Below are 12470 nucleotides of genomic sequence, written 5' to 3' on the forward strand. Positions count from 1 at the left end.
TTCCTTTTTGAGCTTTGCTAAAAAACAAAACAACAACAAAAACCTTCAGGTGTGTTTCTTGTAGTTATAGACTGGGGACGCTGTCCCTTGAAGTCATAGGTCAGAACTGTAAGGAGCTTGGGCCTCTATGCTTAACCAGGCCAGCTTCTTATTGCTCACACAGAACTCTCTGGCACGAGCTGAGTTCAAGCCATGCTCTTTCTTTCCTCTGTTCCTTGTTCAGTCTTTCTTGGGTTGCAGAATCCCGAGCCCCCCTCTGCGCCAGGTACCATATGGTCCATTCCACTGAGAACAGGGCTTTGGGGAAATGGTCCTTTTAGCAGTTCCTTGTAGCCCAACCTGCTTCTGCCCTGTCCCAGCACCTGCAGCATTTTGGCTGGGGATTCAATAGCTCACTCATGACATTTCCTTTAGTCTGGTCCGGTAAAGTTATGCAGCGAGGATTTCAGGCCAGTTTGCATAAGCGCAAACACTGTCCACAGCGTTTTGGAATTCCCTGTGATAACTGCAGGCACTGCTGAGCCTCTAACCTCCTGACCCTGCTTCTGCCTTCTGAGATGCTGTGCCTGCCCTGCTGCTTTTGTTCTTTGTCATGGGCTCCTGTGTGGGGTGATTGTATACCCCAGATTGCTAAAGTCATTTCTATTTACACACATTGTCCCAGCATGACAGTATCCATCCCAGTTCTAGGTAGTAATATTTCAGGCATGCCTAATGCACAGGATTGCAGATAGTGATGAGTAAGCCCCAAAACGGAATTGTGCGGTTATTTTAAAATCTTACATGATTTTATTTATTCCCTTACCCTTCTAATCTGATGGCACCATTCTGAGGCTTGAACTTTGTAGATAGCCAAGTCGTGTTGCAATGTCGGAAGGTCGGACTTGCCTAGTAGATAGATAATTAGCACACCTGAATGCACATGCATTCGTAGGCAGCAAGAGTGGCACACGGCAGCTGATGTAGAACTCACAGTGGACACACAGGTGTCAGAGACCTGAAGCAGAAAACCACAACTTCGGGGCTAGAGGTGGAGCTCAGTGGCAGAGAAATGGCAGAAAACCAAGGGGTCCATCTCCAGGGTCAGGAAGAGAAAAACGGAATTCTTCCAGGTCAATACCAGATCTCCCCTTCTCGTGACAGGTGGGTAGACATGCTGAAGTGGTATTGGGAGTTATGTGTAGTCAAATTGATCACCCTAGTTACTGTGGGGCTTTAACATGGGAACCCCTCAATTCTGTTGTGATCTCTGTCCCATTCTAAGGAACAGAAGGCCCTGAATCCATGCCAGGAGCCAGAGCCAATTAGCCATGGATAGAGAGTTTCAAAGGCAGTATTCAAGCTATGCTGCAGCCTTCTAGAATTAGGCTCTGAGGTAGGCCACGGGTTATTGGTAATAATGCCTAACTTTTCTAATTTGCCTGGGATTGAGGGTCTCCTGGGACATGGGACTTGCAATTTTAAAAAATATGTATTTTGTTTAGTATTCATACATGCTTATAACATGTTTTGATCAAATATCTGTCCCATTCCTTCCCCGTCTGGTTCCTCCCCACCACTTTTCCCTCCCAATTTCATGTGCTCTCCCTCCTTAAAAAACAAAAACAAACAAAAGCCCCACAGGTCCATTTAGTACATAGGTCTGGGAGCATCTACTGGAGCATGGGTAGCCTCTCAGAACCTGCATCCCTGACGAAAACTGACTCCCAATTACCCATTCATGTAGGTTGTAAATAGAGTAGCAATGATCACGGATGAGCCAGTATCTTTGTAATGGATCGAGCCTCCTTTGGGACACTCATATGGTAGATTCATATGGCTCATATGGTAGAGTCATTTCTAGCTTTTTGAGGAATTGCCATACCAGCTTCTACAGTGGTGGCAAAGGCTTGCACTCCCACCAGCAGTGAATAACTGTACCCTTTCCCCACATCCACACCACCTTTGCCAATCAGATATTCTGGTCTTTTCCCTACTAAGAAGCCTGTCGAAAATGGCAGCTACCTGCTATTGCTATGATCTTTCTCCATTCCAAGGTTTCCTTGGTCACTGGTAAGGGTTGTGGTTCTCTTTTCCCAGCATGCTTCAGTACTTACACCTGGAGGTAGTGGGCTCAGTGGAGTTGCCTGTTTTGATCAGAAGGATCATAATTTACACAAGACTTGACAAAACTGAGATGAGATTCAAATTAAGGCTGCCAAAGCCATGTCTGCGATGCATATCCCAGTGAGTGGTGGCTCATACATTAGGCCAGAGGGCTGTGTATACTCAGGTTCATCCTGTGGGGTGCCTGGAGCTTGAATACCAGCCACCTCTGGGACTCTTCCTCTGCAGGCTTCCAGGATCATGTGGTACACCAGCACCCGGGGAATGGCCCCACGGGTCAACTTTGAGGGAGCCCTCTTCTCTGGCTATGCACCAGATGGGGGCCTCTATGTGCCAGAGGAGCTCCCACAGCTGGACAGAGAGACTCTGCGTCGCTGGAGCACGCTTTCCTATCGCAGCCTGGTGAAGGAGCTATGTGCCCTCTTCATTGGCCTAGAGCTCATTCCAAGAGATGACCTAAACGGTGAGTGTTGATGAATGTCTCTCTCATTCATCCAGACGCGTAGATGACTATTTTGTCTTGTTGAGTGTCCTGGGACAGGTTGTCTCAAGCTGGAATGTGCAATTAATTTCCCTCAAGGAGCTCAATTTTAAAAGCAGACTCTAATTCAGTAGATTTGGATATGTCTTAGTTATTTTGCTATGCTGTGATGAGTCACCATCAAGGCAACTTAGAGAAAAAAGAGTTTATTTGGGACTTAGAGCTTGGGATGGTTAGAGTTCATGACCATCATTGTAGGGAGCATGGCTGCAGGCACGGTGCCGAAGCAGTAAGTAGCTCAGTAGCTCATCTTGATCTACAAGCATGAGGCAGAGAGAGCTAACTGGGGATGATATGGGCTTTTGGAACCTCAAAGTCCACCCAGTTCACCCCAGTGAACTAATCCTTCCCAAACAGTTCCACCTTGTGTGGACCAAGCATTCAAACAAATGAGTCCACAGAAGCCATTCAGAAATCACAGGGTTGGGTGTAAGGATCCTGCCTTTCATTAAGTGCCTATATCTGACTACAGCTGTTGGTTCTCAGGTGACACTTGACAAGATGAAAATCCATGGGGTAATATTTTAGTCAGCATTTCTGTTGATGTGGTAAAACATCATGACCAAAGCAATTTGGGGAGGAAAAGGTTTCTTTCAACATACAACTCTCTGGTCATGCCCTATTAGTGAGGGAAGTCAGGGGCAGGAACTGAAGTAGAAGACGTGGAAAAATACTGCTTGTTCTCCATGGCTTGTTTATCCTTCCTTCTTATACACGCCTGAACCACCTGCCCAGAGGTGACACCACCTCCAGAGAGCTGAGCACCTCCCACATCAGTCATGAAACAAGAAAATCCCCTCGCCGGGCGGTGGTGGCGCACGCCTTTAATCCCAGCACTCGGGAGGCAGAGGCAGGCGGATCTCTGTGAGTTCGAGACCAGCCTGGTCTACAAGAGCTAGTTCCAGGACAGGCTCCAAAGCCACAGAGAAACCCTGTCTCGAAAAAAAAAAAAAAAACCAAAAAAAAAAAAAAGAAAAAGAAAATCCCCTCAGACTTTCCTACAGCCGGTCTGACGGAGGCAATACCACAGTTGATATTCTCTTTTCCCAGATGTGTCTAGGCTTGTGTCAAGTTGACAAAAGTCATGGTAGGTCTTGTAGTTTGGGAGGAGGAAGGACTGCACATGACCAACAGTGATGATGTCCCCTGGGCAGGGTTAGACATTTCAAAGTCAGCTCAGACACGTTCACCTAGAGTCCACATTTTAATAAGATCTCAGGTGTGGTCCACGACAGACGTTCTAGACTGTGACTAAGTTTGTATATCAGCGATGCCCAAGTCCTGGCACCACAGACATGAGATTTAGTGCAGAGAACAAGCTAACAACACTTCGATCTGTAGGGAAGAAAATTAGGAGGCTGAAACTGCTTATTTGATCTACGATTTGATCTTCTATTAAAGTACATGCTTATAAAGACTCAAATAAGCTGGAGAGAAGGCTCAATAGTTAAAGGCACTGGCTGCTCTTCCAGAGAACCTGGATTCAGTTCCCATGATCCACATGCTGGCTCATAACCATCTGTGACTCTAGCTCGGGATCTGACTCCCTCTTCTGGCCTCTTCAGGCACTGCACACACATGGTACATACATGCAGGTTTTTACCCATTCATATAAGATAAATAAAAATACAATAAAAAGATTTGATGGTGTAACTCACAAAACAATCCCACACCAGTTCAGAATTATGAATAATAAAAGGGTTAAACTTAAAGATCACTGTCCTAGACAACAGTCCTCTGCATGAACAGCACGAACAGGAACAGAGTCTAGCAGCCGGAAGCGGGAGCTGGAAGCAAGGGAGCGGGCACATAGTTACTGCTGCTTTTACAGTATGAGACCACGCCCAAGTGGGCTGGTATCTTAAAGGCTATTGGCTGAAGGAGCAGAATGTGCTTCCACAGCAAAGATTAAATTAAAAAGTATGCAAAATGAAAACTAGATGTTTTCTAGAGCCAGTTCTAGCCTCTGGGGTATTTGAGGAATATATGGGCATCTTAATACATGTCCCCCAGATTTTTCTAGACCTTTACAATTCTGTTCCTAAATATGTCATTTAAGATTAGATTTTCTGGACTTTTTAGCTGGCAATGAGAGATAAAAAAATTTATAGAGGCAGAAAGATAACTTGAAGAGATAATGCCTTCACCTGCTGTCCAATCTCTACTCACAGATCTGATTGACCAAGCTTTCAACCGATTCCGCCACAAAGATGTGGTCCATCTGTGCAGGCTGAAGAATGGGCTGAACATACTGGAGCTGTGGCATGGGGCCACATATGCCTTTAAGGACCTGTCCCTATCCTGCACAGCTCAGTTCCTGCAGTACTTCCTGCAGAAGAGGAAGAAGCATGTCACCATTGTTGTAGGTGGGTGTGGGGAGAGGCAGGGTCCTTTAGCACCCCAGCTGAAGTATGCCCATGCACAGGATTGAACCTCTTAAGGCTTATGCTATCAGTTCTTGTGGATCAGCAGTTCTCAGCCTGTGTGGCCATGTTCCTTTTGGGGTTGGATGACGACCCTTTCACAGGGGTCACCTAGGACCATCAGAAAACACAGATATTTACATTGTGATTCATAACAGTAGCAAAATTATAGTTATGAAGTAGCAATGAAAATAATTTTATGGTTGAGGGTCACCACAATATGAGGAACTGTATTAAAGGGTCTCAACCTTCGGAAGGTTGAGAGCCAGTTTTTAGAGGGTTTCTAGCCTATTTTTATGCCACAGATTCTGCATTGGTTAATTTTCTCATTGCTGTGACAACATACCTGCCAGAAGCCACTTAAGGGAGGAAGGTTTGCTGCTCACAGTTGGGTTTGAGAGTGTGGTTCACATGGCAGGGAAGGCGTGGTGGCAGGGGTTTGAGGCATCTGTTACATTGTCTCAGCAGTCTAGCAGCAAGTAGCATGGATTCTGGTGCTCATCTTTCTTTCTTGGCTTTATTTTGTCCAGGACCATAGCTCATAGAGTGGTTCTGCCTACGTTCAGGGTTGGCCTTCCCTTTTCAGTCTAACCTTTCTGGAAATGCCCTTATAGACACGAACACATGTATGTTTCCATGGTGATTCTAAACACCATCAAGTCGACAAGATTAGGTATCATAGTTCCCTTTGTCAGTCTGCTAAAGGATGTGGATACTTCTCATAATAATTTTAGGTATACAGAATACTTGTTAATGTCCTGAATTTTATTAGCATATTTAAGGACCCTGGGTTAAGTACTAAGCACCTGTCTTTCAAGTATTTGAAAACCATTTGTTGCTGCATTGGGCACCAATATTTAAAGGTCAATTTCATTCTTTATCCATTCCCCTTGTTCTAAAGGGAGGGGTCGGTCTCCTTTCTAGGAACTTCTGGGGACACGGGAAGTGCTTCCATTGAGAGTGTTCAGGGATGCAAGAATATGGACATCATTGTTCTGTTGCCCAAAGGCCTTTGCACAAAGATTCAGGAGCTCCAGATGACAACGGTGCTGACGGAGAATGTCCATGTGTTTGGAGGTAGGTGCAGGGGTTGAGCGGTCCTGGTTTGACTGGCTGTTTTCATAGGTGGGATTAGCTGTGTATGGAGGTGCCTTGGCTTAGCTTTGGGAAGGTTCTGGGCTTCACAGTTTTCCACACTAGCTGGCACATGGCTTTAAACTTGCACTGTGTTGAACGGTTGCAGCTGGTTCAGGTATCTGTCAGGGCTGCCTCTGTGCAGGTCTATATGTAGGCAGCCATGTAGAACCATAACTTAAGCCAAGCACTTGCTTAGTTTTGGGCACTAAAGTGTTGTGGGCACAAACATATTTCATAGTTGAGAGACCATGTCAGTGCATTTTGGCAGTTCATACCCTTCCTTAGGGGACAGATTCCTAGGTCATGCATGTAAACAGAGCCAAATATTAAAATATGAAGCTGCTCGGTGCTACCTGCTACCAGTTCTGCTATAGTTGGTCATATGATGAAGAGCTTAACTTTCATGGGAATGGTAGCTTTAGGGGGTCTTTTTGGGGTTTTACACACTCTGACCATGCATGCAGCCTGGAACTTGATACACTTGATACACAGGAAATGTTGTAATAATCAATCAATCAATAATGACAGTAATGACAGAGATGGCTGAGGGGTTAAGAGCACTGGCTACTCTTCTAGAGGACAGAGTTCAAGTCCCAGCACCCACATGTAGCTCACCACTATCTATAACAGCAGTTCCAGTGGGATCTGATGCCCCCTAGAACCTGCGTGGGCACTGTATGCACATGGTACACAGACATACATGCAGGCAAAACACCCATGCACATAAGATAAAATAAATAAAAATAGAATTCCTTCTACAGCTTGCTTGGGTCCTGGTATAGTCCTGTGGTGTTCTCAGTGAAAATGGCCCCCATAAGCTCATATGAATGCTTGGTCCCCAGTTAGTAGAGCTGTTTGGGAAGGATTAGGAGCTGTAGTTCTGTTGGAGGAGGGTTCCCTTTGTTGGAGGTGCGTCACTGGGGATAGGTTTTGAGGTTTCAAAAGTTCAGGCCAGGTGGGTGCCCAATATCTCTCTCTCTCTCTCTCTCTCTCTCTCTCTCTCTCTCTCTCTCTCTCTGACTTCTGCCAGTGAATCAAATGTAAACTCTCAGTCATTGCTCCAACCCCATGCCTGCTTGCTTGCTGCTGTTTCCTGCCATGATGATCTAGAACTAATCCTCTGAAATATAAACAAGTCCCCAATTAAAGACTTCCTTTTGTAATTGCCTTGGCCATGGTGTCTCTTCACACAGCAATAGAGTAGTAACTAAGACAAACCCCATAGAGGATGATCTGACGTTAATATACCCATGTTGACAAGGAGCCCAGACCCTGGAAAGAAGTCCTCCCATGAGAGAAGCACGAATACTCTTTGTCTAGCTGCACCAGCGCAGAGGAAAAGGCCCTCTGCTCTTTTCTTTGTCTAGCTGCAACAGTGCAGAGGAAAAGGCCCTCTGCTCTTTGTCTAGCTGCACCAGCGCAGAGGAAAAGTCCTCTGCTCTTTTCTTTGTCTAGCTGCAACAGTGCAGAGGAAAAGGCCCTCTGCTCTTTTCTTTGTCTAGATGCACCAGTGCAGAGGAAAAGGCCCTCTGCTCTTTTCTTTGTCTAGCTGCAACAGTGCAGAGGAAAAGGCCCTCTGCTCTTTGTCTAGCTGCACCAGCGCAGAGGAAAAGTCCTCTGCTCTTTTCTTTGTCTAGCTGCACCAGTGCAGAGGAAAAGGCCCTCTGCTCTTTTCTTTGGCAAGCACATGTGTGTTCCAGGGTAAAGTCCATGGTTTGGCTAATCCATTGTTGGCAAACTCCTGCACACTGGCCTTGGTGATTGCCCATACCTGGCTGAATTTTTCCTATGGTCATTGTGAGACTTTGATGAAGAATGTTTGGGCTCCTGAGGGCCCCTGTTGTTTTCCACATGCCAAGTTTGCTAGTCATAGGTCCAGGACTGCCTTTTCCTAGCATGAAAGCAGAGAACTGCCACAGACGAAATCTTCACCTGGGAAGTGGAGAGCATTGCCCACCTGTGAAATAGTGGCAGCTGTGTGGTTGATAATAAGCGGAGCATGCCATGATTATCAGAGCTCAGGTATTTCTGTTCTGTGTGTCAAGGAGATAGTTCTGCAGGCTTTAAAGACATCAAGCTCGCTCATAAGCAATGCTGCCCATGTTCTCTTCCTTCTTTGAGGCGTCTGGCTTGGCTGTTAAGAGGATGTGTGTAGATTCAGGGGTAACGAGAAAGACGTGTTTTCCCTGTGTGAGCTCAAGGAGTGGGGATGGATTCATGGACACCCAGTTTAAACTTTACTAATTCGTCGTCATCATGACTGGATGTACACAACACAGGGGCCACATGAAGGTCAGAAGACAGCTTTGTGGAGTCATTTCTTTTCTTCTGCCTTTGAATGCACACCTGAGATCAAACTCAGTTGTCATGCTTATGTGGTATATAGTATTTTGGAAATACATATTTTTTTTTTTAGTTTACAGGGTCTTACAATGAAGAGAGTGCCTGAGTCTCAGAAGAGAGTTGGGCTTTGGATTTTTCAACAGTCTTGAGACTGATAGATTGTGGGGACTTTTGAAGTTTCACTAAATGCCTTTTGCTTTATGATATGGCCACAAGCCCATGGGGGCCAGGGAGTTGAATGTGGTGGTTTGAATGAGAATGGCCCCTGTATATTTGAGTGCTTGGTCCTTGGTTGGTAAAATTGCTTGGGAGGATTAGGTGTGACCTTGATAGAGTTGTCACTGGAGTGGGCAAAGCCCACAGCCATTCCCAATTAGCAGTCTCTCTCTCTCTCTCTCTCTCTCTCTCTCTCTCTCTCTCTCTCTCTCTCTCTCTCTCTCTCTCTCTGTCTCTGTCTCTCTCTCTCTGTCTCTCTCTCTGTCTCTCTGTCTCTCTGTCTCTCTCTGTCTCTCTCTCTCTTTCTCTCTCTCTCTCTCTCTCTCTGCCTCGTGCTTATAGACAAGGATGTAAGCTCTCAGCTACCGCTCCAGTGCCCTGCCTGCCCCCAGTACTATAGCCATAGTGGTCATGGACTCTAAGCCTCTAAAACTGTAAGACCCCAAATGTCTTTCTTCTACAAGTTGCGTTGGTCATAGTATCTTGTAACAGCAATAGAAGAGTAACAAAGACACACAGCAAGTCTGTTACCCAACCCTGGGTTTATAAAGGTGATAATTTCCATGTGCATTGTGTGATTCCTAAGCACCAAGTACTTAGTAGACAGTAGATGTTCATGGATTATAGTATATATATTTTTAAACTGGAAGTAACAGAAAATCCAACTCAGTCTGTCTGGAAGAACAGTTCCCAGCTTCTGTAACTGCAATGCCCAGGGGTGAAGTAGGCTCTCACTTGGTTGATTCTCAGGCTCAGCATTACCATCAGGAACTCAGTACTTCCCAGTCTCTGCTCTGCCCTCCCCAATCCTAGGTTCCTTCCTCTTGAGGTCACAGAATGGAGACTTGAGGTAACCAAGTCTCCCTTTTCCTCTGGATCTTCCTTAAAAGCAGGGGTGGTTTCTCTAGCTCCCCAGTAAATGTCCTTCTGAGTCTCAGTGACCTGAACGACTCCTGACCCCATGGGGTCAAATTGGCTCGGCTTTAGCAAAGCAATGGGCTACCACTACTGGACTGGGCTGCTTAGTGTGTACATGTGGACTTACAGAAGTCCCCATCTTCATTGCTGCTCTACAGTGATGTTGAGAGAAGGGTTTACGGCCCAAGTGGCTGTCCTGGTACTGTCCCTGGTAACCCTTACATGTACACATATATACACCCCACCTTGAGATATGGATCCAAGTGGAGAATTAGATACAGATATCAGGTAAGGGTTGACCCTGGTGCAATTACTGAGGCAGCTTGATTGGGGTATTGATGTGTTAGACTGGTGGAAAATTTGCCCAATAATTCACCCCATAAATTAAACCAATGTGCACAGCTTCAGGGAAGTTCTGCCCAAGCAAGCTTACCTAACACATAGTGGCAGGGATCAGGCCGCCCACACTTCACCCACAGGAGAGACGTGACCATTTCCCCCCAGCCCCAGTAGGGTTCACATCTTTCAGTTGAGTAAACCCCCTCCTCCTTTCCAGAAGAGTGAAGGACATACTCTTCATGGAATAGTAAAGGCTTGGAATACAAGGGGAATTCTTTTCCCAATATCCCAGAAGGCTGATTTTAGAATATCTTATTTTATAGAATGCAAGACCATTGGAGATAGTTCTGGTCACATTTTCTCTTCTCTCAAGTGAGGACAAATGCTCAGAGTCACTAGAAAAAGTGGCCTGGATTCTATCCCTGAGGAACTTATACAGAGCCTGGGAAGCCAGGCCAAGCCAAGTGAAAGTGAAGGAAGCAAAGTCTGGGTCAGAAGGGAGAGGATGGGCCCAGCCTGGGAAGGCCTTGGTGGAGCCCAGTGTGACTGCCCGGGCCTCCTGCTGCTCCTGAGAGCTGCCTTCTTCTCTCTCCCTGGCAGTGGAAGGAAACAGTGATGAACTCGATGAACCTATCAAGGCCGTGTTTGCTGATGTGCCTTTTGTCCAGAGGCACAACCTGATGAGCTTGAACTCCATCAACTGGTCTCGGGTCCTGGTGCAGATGGCACACCACTTCTTTGCTTATTTCCAGTGTGCGCCCTCCTTGGACACGCACCCCCTACCCCCTGTGGAGGTGGTTGTGCCAACAGGAGCTGGGGGTAACCTTGCAGGTAAGGAGACCCAGGGATGCAAACGGACTTTCTAGAAAGCACCTAGCCTTTCAAGCTGTCTTTTGCCTACAAATGTGGAGCAAAAGAAGGTTGTGTTTTTATTCTAAAGAGGACAGAAAACCACCTGGGATGCCCTAGGTTTCTTCCAGCTCCAGAGGATGGGAACAGAACAGTCTAGGGTACCGCAGTGGTAGGAGATTGAGGATTCAACCTGGGGAATTTCAGCAGCCTAGCCTGTGCTTACTTACACAGTAGATAGTAGACAAGTCACGGCTCAGCCACAAACATAGCTCGGTGTCCTTTCCCCAAATTTGCACTTCACTTCCTACTCTGCCCACTGCATGTTGAGGCACACCTGCTTTGGGCCATAGCACAGTGTGTTCTCATTACCCTGGGGCCATGGCATCAGGAGGTCTGGCCTTGGCTCTGCCCTTTATTAGCTGAGCATTAGAGAGTTACTCAGCTGTGAAAGGCTGGCTGATCACGTGCTCAGAGCCGCCTGTGAGGAGCGAGCATGGCTGTTGGGCGCGTGTGAACTTTGTCCAGAGACAGTGCTGTCCAGCTGCCTGGCACCAAACACTAAGGAACATTCTCAAGCATTAACTGTGCACCAGGTGCTGCTGTACTAAGTGCTTTTCATGGGACTAGGAACCATGACTGTCTCCTGATGTGCATGGACAGTAGGTTCTAGGACCCTGCGGGTACCCAAATCTGCAGATGTTCAAGTCCCTTCTGTAAAATGGCATGGTGTTTGCATATGACCTACATGCACATATGTGCAGCTGAGTACTTTAAACCACCTCTGGATGATGTAAAATAGCATACAGTATGCAGGCGCTATCTAACCACCATGATGCTTTTGTTATTTCATCTAATTTACTCTAAATGGCCATTGCGCTGTAAGAAGTATTTGCAAGACAGAGTCTGAACATGCTTAATACAGGTGCAGTTATTTTTTCTTGAGATAGGTTCTCACTATGTAACTCAGGCTGCCTTTGAACTCAGTATAGCCCGGGCTGGCCTGGGAAGTCTCCATCCTCCTGCCTCAGCTTCCCAAATGTTGGGATTATAGGATGTATCACCACAGCCTACTTTGGATAGTTTTGATTCCTGGTCAGTTGAGTCTGCACTCAACTTCCATCTGCATTATTCTTACCGTTTTAGAATGAGGAACTGGACACAGACGTTAGCTTCCCATCTGGTTGGTAGTGGAGCTAGGCTGACAGCCCAGGTAGACTGGAGTCCACATCCTTGCTGTCTCTTGAGAAGTCGATGGTGTTAGCTCTGTCTATTGCATTGCTTCTCTAGGCATCAGGGTAAATTAGGTGAAATAACAAAAGCATCATGGTGGTTAGGAGACTCCTTGGCTTCTTAAAGGAAGACAGAGATGATAGTGGGCCGGCAGCTGGCAAGGACGGCTGGCTTCCCCGCTACCCAGTGTGCTTCCCTTCCAGCTAGTGATGCCACCTGTCGCTGTGCCCTTCATAGCACTGGGCACAAACTAAAGCATGGCAGTACCCGGAGAGGACATCCCCATGTGGCATTTTTCCTAAGTCTTTGGGCGCTCCTGAGCATCCTTTTTCCCTCATTGAAGGGCACTGCAAAGTTTCCGTGAG

The 12470-nt window shown here is 46.5% G+C and overlaps 1 protein-coding gene across 8 annotated transcripts in view; it reads left to right on the plus strand.

Moving 5' to 3' along the window:
- Nucleotides 1-12470, plus strand: part of Thnsl2 (threonine synthase like 2) — a 35450-nt gene that overhangs the window by 1329 nt on the left and 21651 nt on the right. For 5 of the 8 annotated variants that reach the window (XM_075983879.1, XM_075983881.1, XM_075983882.1 and 2 more), the window contains exons 2-5: nucleotides 2335-2569; nucleotides 4819-5013; nucleotides 5995-6147; nucleotides 10624-10854. In XM_075983879.1, the coding sequence (XP_075839994.1) occupies nucleotides 2347-2569; nucleotides 4819-5013; nucleotides 5995-6147; nucleotides 10624-10854 (802 nt within the window). In that variant the 5' untranslated portion in view covers nucleotides 2335-2346. Of the gene's footprint in view, nucleotides 1-934; nucleotides 1144-2334; nucleotides 2570-4818; nucleotides 5014-5994; nucleotides 6148-10623; nucleotides 10855-12470 lie in introns of those variants that run through there. The other 3 variants (XM_075983884.1, XM_075983878.1, XM_075983885.1) reach the window with 3 other exon arrangements.

Source organism: Microtus pennsylvanicus, chromosome 8 (genome assembly GCF_037038515.1).
Source record: "Microtus pennsylvanicus isolate mMicPen1 chromosome 8, mMicPen1.hap1, whole genome shotgun sequence".
In the NCBI taxonomy this organism is placed as follows: domain Eukaryota; kingdom Metazoa; phylum Chordata; class Mammalia; order Rodentia; family Cricetidae; genus Microtus; species Microtus pennsylvanicus.